At 31.8% G+C, this 6,506-nt stretch overlaps 1 protein-coding gene across 1 annotated transcript; it reads left to right on the forward strand.

Moving 5' to 3' along the window:
* Positions 1–3,690: 3,690 nt before the first annotated feature.
* On the forward strand, positions 3,691–4,962 carry LOC149547435 (putative glutathione S-transferase parC). Its single transcript, XM_089794747.1, has 2 exons — positions 3,691–4,213; positions 4,326–4,962. Exons 1-2 carry the CDS (start codon positions 3,902–3,904, stop codon positions 4,680–4,682), a joined length of 669 nt encoding a protein of 222 aa, XP_089650873.1. The 5' UTR covers positions 3,691–3,901; the 3' UTR covers positions 4,683–4,962.
* Positions 4,963–6,506: the final 1,544 nt, after the last annotated feature.

A 6,506-nucleotide genomic window follows, 5' to 3' on the forward strand; every position in this document is an offset into this window, starting at 1 on the left:
ACTATACATTGGTATCACGAACAAAGATCACAAATTTTTTTGCGAAATTGAAGAATTCAGAGAAGGAATATTTCTAGACTGCTCCCATCAAATATGACTTTTGGGAATCACCCTCTTCATCTTAGTAAAAAAATATGATTTGAAGATAACTAGAGGATTCTAAATGGCCTATCCTTACTAATGTTCTCTAGCTTCATCCTTTAAATTCTTCTCATTCATTAAAGACAACTCCACTCCACTTGAATGAGAACAACTTGCAAGGGTCAAAGTACCCTAGAGTTGAGGTCTATCATCACTACAAAAATATACATAATAATAGGTTGAATGAGTCCATTTGGACTTCTAAGAATATCAACACTAGGAAGAAAAAGGAACCACTTGAAAATAAGGACTATAGTGATGTGAAAAAAGTAGACCACCAATTCTTTCAATTAATGGGGATACTATTAAATCTATGGTAAAGGTACCTCAAATAACTTTTCCTTCATATCTTTTTCTTTCTCATTGTAGTGACCTACATAAGAGGGTTATTAATTGTAGGTTTTAGCATGCCCATTTTCCTCTTCAAAAAAATCATGATTTTTTTGTTGTCAATGAAGTGGAAGGTGTTTCACAAATCTTTTATCTCCATGAAAGTTTAGGAATCTCCATAGTTTTATTTTAATTACAATAATGAAGGTATATGGGATTAATTGATTAGTTCATTGTGAATTCAAAAATTGGATGATATCCGTGAAAGCACTCATTCAATAAAAATATCACTAAATGCTTGAGTGTGAATTTGGGCCTTTGCAAGAGAAATTGAATAAAGCAGTGAACGTGAGTTTAAAAACATTAAATGATTGAAGTGAGTGCTTGAGGAAATTAAATGAGAAGTTTGGAGTTGTTCACCACCTTTGACAAAGTAACTCTCTTTCTACTAGTTCCAAAACCAAGATTTATGAGATGAAGGATATGTGACTTAGGAAAAGAAGATGATTAATAGGCACATATCACAATATGGTTATTAGACATGAGATGCATTCTTCCATGTCTATACCTTCTACACAATTAAGGAGAAAAAGTAAATACTTGACCCTTGAAGAATACCAACAATGAAAAGATCATGAAAATTTTATTTTTTGTAAAGATTTTGTAGTTTGGTTTAGGGCATGTAGTTTGTAGATTTTTGATGCTTTTTTTGTTGGAATCTTGTTTAGTTATTTTCGATACCTAAGGGTCCATTTGGTTGTTGGAATTTGATATTCCAAATTTTCTATAGTAAAATTTGATATTTAGGACTTTCTATTCTAGAAATTTTTATTTTGGATTTGTCATTCTAGATCCATTTGGTTCTACAAAACTAATATTAGAAATCCAACTTTGAAGCTCAAGTCACTTGAGATTCCTAATAATGGGTGTGGATGGGTGTATTTCTTTAAAATAGGGCATGTTGTAGATGAAAATGGGTCACTATAACACATGTGAGAAGTCACTATCTTGCTTCTATAAAACACCAACTTGATGATAAACCCTAATAAAGGGTAGTGGACAATTCATTTTTGTGAAATCCACATGGTGTAAATGCTAGAAGGTCACAAATCTCTGTTTGGACTATAATCAAACTTTCCATAGCTCAGATGTTTTAATTTTAATCCAGATACCTCTTAAAATAGTGCAAACAAAGAGAGAGACACCAGGAAAGACACCAAAGAACAATGTCATCAAGCTTGGAATAGAAGAAGTGGAATAAATAGAGTTGGAATCAACATAAAATGAAGGACGGACAGTGGATAAAATCTCTATCAAGGTAGAGGGTGAAAAATGCACTAATCAAACTTGTGCAAAGAAAGAAGAGTTCAGTTAGAAAGTTGCAAGGGAAGTAAAGGCTAATGAGATCAATAGAGAGGATAAAGCCAAAAATATGTTTTTGGGAAATTTTTGTAAAATGGACAAATTTTTATATATCAAATATTAACAAGTAAAATTGCAATAGGAATTGCAATTTCAATTCCATCTATTTAGGTGGTAAAATATCAATATTTCATTTTGGGGCAAAAATGGGAAATATCAATTCCTATTACCAATTTTGATTTGGCACACCCAAACAAAGGATTTGAAATTATACGAATTTACATATTCTTATTCTAGTTCAAATTTCACAGCTAAATGAATATTAAGATGCATTTTCATTTTATTTTAATTTAGGTTTTTCACCTTGTAAAATTTGATTTCTCCTATTAAGAAATAAATCATAAATTTATATTTTGTGTTTTTAATGTTGGTAATTGATATTCTTGTAAAGAGTTATAATTGTGTAGAGTTCATTTTAGAAATAAAGTAATTAGTATTAAGGTAATTTAGGTAAGAGGAAAAATTATATTTTCGATATCATAGACTACTTGTCTAACATGTTTAAAAGTTGAATTTGGTGTTTTTCTAGTTTTAATGTCATAGGCATTCTACAATGGGAGAATGGATGAAGTGGGAAGGTGTGAGTGTGTTAATGTTAACATTTATTTTCTATGTTAAATATGACAACCATCTACATGTCAAAAATAAATACAATATATTTTTAAAAAATAATTTAATAAAGATTACATAAAATATTTGCTAAAATTATAAACTTAATAGATATAAATAATCATTTAAATTTAAAAAAAAAAAATTAAGTGGAAAAAGAATCAAAATACAAAAACCTAAGAAAGTGCAAAAAAAGACTGGAAATAAAAATATTTTTAAATGTAGTAAATTAAATTTTAATTAGTTTTATAATAGATATCTATTTATTATTATTATTTTTAATTTATCATACAATTACATTATAAATTTATTAGTATTATTATTTAATCATAGAACTCCATTATAAATCATATACATAATTCAATCGTATATGATTTGTATTATTGGTTATTGGTTATTTATTATTTATTATTGTTGACTAATCTATGATTTGTATTATTCATTATTCATTATTTATTATTGTTGACTAATCTATTTAATCATACATTCATTCTTTATTATTGTTGACTAATCTATTTAACTATACATTCATTTGTTTATAATTTGTATTATTAGTTATTCATTATTTAACATTGTTGACTATTTATTATTGTTCACTAATCTATGATTTGTATTATTCTTTATTCATTATTTATTATTGTTGACTAATCTATTTAATCATACATTCATTCTTTATTATTGTTGATGAATCTATTTAACTATACATTCATTTGTTTATAATTTGTATTATTGGTTATTCATTATTTAACATTGTTGACTAATCTATACTCATAATAAAATTTTAGTCAAAAGCCAAATAATCTCAGAGGGATAAAACTATAATTATATGAGTTGATACACAACTATTTTTATTGGCATAAATATAGTTTCAATATAGTTGATCAATTTTCAAAAAATTAAAAACATCATGAATTTTTCCTAAAATTTCAACTTTTGATCTTCATGATCTGCATAGTTTGTACTGGAAAATAACAAAAAATTTGGAAAAAATTCACTAGGTTCTTTGATTTTGTTTTGTCTTTAGTACATTTTGTGATTAGCCTGTCCCAACAATAATAAACAATATTTAAGTTGAACTCGGCGCGTAATATAAATATGTTTTAACCGTCTCATTAGGCTGACGTATGACAGTTTTCTTGGCCCGTACCCTTCGCAACGATATACGCTACAACGATGGCCAATTCAATACCAATAGTGTGACGCAAAGGCCGACGTCCGCAGAACGCTAAGAAGTTGACAGCTGCATCATTCTACGTGAAGGCGAGTAACGTTGACTCTACCATCTACCTAAACCTGCCGACCTTGTTTTTCTTATATGTATCTGCTATCCAATGCGAAAATTTGAAAACGAACAAGATATTATCCTTGGGTGATCATTGTGTGGAGTGCGTGATATAACATGGAGCAAGTGAAAGTGCTTGGAGCAGAGATGAGTCCATTCGCCATGCGCGTATTAATTGCCTTGGAAGAGAAAGGTGTGAAATATGAATACCAAGAAGAGAATCTGCCCCTCAGTAAGAGCGAACTCCTCCTGCAAATGAATCCTGTGTACAAAAAAGTACCTGTTCTCATCCACAACGGCAAGCCCATATGCGAGTCTCTTATTATTCTTCAGTACATTGACGAGACCTGGGGCTCTCCGAAGCTTTTGCCCGCCAAGCCATATGACCGTGCCCTTGCCCGCTTCTGGGCAGATTTCACGGATAAGAAGGTAAAGGTTTTCCCATTCTTGTTGGTATGAGCGTTTAATTAATGTATCGACTCCTTTCAAACAATCCGTTGATTGAAAAAGTTATAATGCATGCGTTGTTTTGCTTTTGCAGTTATTTGACTCGGCGTTTCGTATAGTGCATTCGAAAGATGAAGATAAGGAGCAGGCCAAGCTTGACATGCTGGGGAACCTTCAATATTTAGAAGGTGCGTTTAAAGAAATGACGGCGGGAGGATCTCTGCCTTTCTTTGGAGGAGAGTGTTTCGGGTACGTGGATATTGCCTTAATTCCATTGGCATCTTGGTTCCATACATTCGAAAGTATTGGGAATTTCAAGATACCGTTTCAGAGTGAATATCCGCTGTTGGATGCATGGGTTAAGAGATGTATGGAGAGGGACAGTGTCAAGAAAGCCCTTCCTTCTCCTGATCGAGTTCTTCAAGTGTTAAAGACATTTGTGGCAAACTAAATTTCAAGTAATTTATGGGCTTTAGATTGTATCTGTTAAGTGGTTTAATTAGCTAGTATGCGAAATAGTGTTTGGTTAACTTGCAACTATTATTAAGGTGTTTATGTAGCTAGTTTGCTTAAGGACGTTAAGGTGTATAAGCCGTCGAGAACATATTCCATGGCATCGATGAAATACTGTTCACTGTTGGATTACTTTTGCATCATGGAAGGAGTAATTGTCAAATTCACCCAGGCTTCTGAGCTGCTATTATAAATTTTCTGCCAGAATGATTTCTTAATATGACTCTGTTGTCTGGATATTGAAATTGGCTCAATTCCTTCCTTTTTGAGCTATGGTTATTTTCAGAATATGTCTCATTTTAAGTATTAAAATGGTCACTTACTCTCAGAGTTTCTGAGAAATTTTGCCCTTCAAATATCTTTGGCTCATTCCCAGCTCTGTCCAGCACTTCAAAATTTTAAAATCCAGCTTCCAAATCAAAAGTTGTCACGGGTTAATGGAAGGAACCAAAATATGTATTTTCAATTAAAATCTTAACCATTTACCTTTAAAAAGGTTAGGGTTTGGGGTCCAAAATACGTGTTTCACTTTGAAATTTTAACCTCTCCATCAAAAAGAGGTTAAGATAAATTACCAAAACACATATTCCAAACCATTAACCTTAACCTCTCATCCAAAAAGGTTAAGGTTAGAAACTCAAAACACATATTTTTGAGATGGTAATTAACCTCTTAAATTTCTTGGTAAAGGATTGGGTATATGAGTGGTTTATGATTAGTCATAACGAAAACTCATGTATTTATAGGTGACAAGCTATTTGCACAGAATTTACCCTCGCATTTATCATGCAAACCAAAGTATGAAAGTGGCAAAGAACTGAAATTTACAATCATAATGCATATGTTTTTGGAAGAGCTTTGTCACCCCACACCAGTAAAAGGTAGCAATTCATTAACTATCAGGAAAACCAAGTGCAAAGACCACTAAGATGGCAATGATTACCTCTAAGTCGTAGCATTAGGTGACTTCAGAAGATTGGTAATACACATTTGGAACAAGACTTTTGTGTTAAAAATGACTGAAGGTTACTTATGAATATCAATAGAGATAGGATTATAAGGTGCACATGCAATGTTTGACCAACTTCCCTCATCTTTGAGCCCACGTACAAAGAGAAATAAGTTAGTGAAGGTATAATCAAAACCAAAGATAACACATCGTCTCAGCCTATAGTTTTCAAAAGACATCACTGTTATTTTCTATAATCCATGCCTGTGGTCTATAGAAAACCTCACATGGGTGAGATTTAATGTCACCCATAGGAAGTGTGTAAAATAAGTCATCTCAAGCATTAAGTGGTCAATCCATATAGCTCAGGTGCAGATTACATACAAACTCTCAAGATACACAACCATGGTGTTGGGTATAAATTTTTGGCTATGCTCTCACATTGACACTATCACATGCGACATGGAGCTCTCTGTAGATAACAAAGTCAACTTTCAATTGATGATGTTTATTTCCATTTCAACAAGTTCATGGTTGTGTATACAATCATTGAAAAGATAGTATGGCACATGAAGGTCTCCCAACTATTTGACAGAATGTCTGAAATATATATGAAGCTGGAGAACATATATGTCTGAATACAACCTCGTTGTAAACACATCCTGCTTTTCTACAACACCAAAAAAAAGAAGAAAGCTTGAGCATATATATCTTGTACCTACAATAATGGAAATATGTGTTTCTTGATAGAGTTCCATATGTTTTTCTTCATATAATACATTGATAAAATATAGGAAAAGTTATTGAAAGTAT

Source organism: Cupressus sempervirens, chromosome 7 (genome assembly GCF_028749045.1).
Source record: "Cupressus sempervirens isolate cs-2001-9-10 chromosome 7, ASM2874904v1, whole genome shotgun sequence".
NCBI lineage: Eukaryota > Viridiplantae > Streptophyta > Pinopsida > Cupressales > Cupressaceae > Cupressus > Cupressus sempervirens.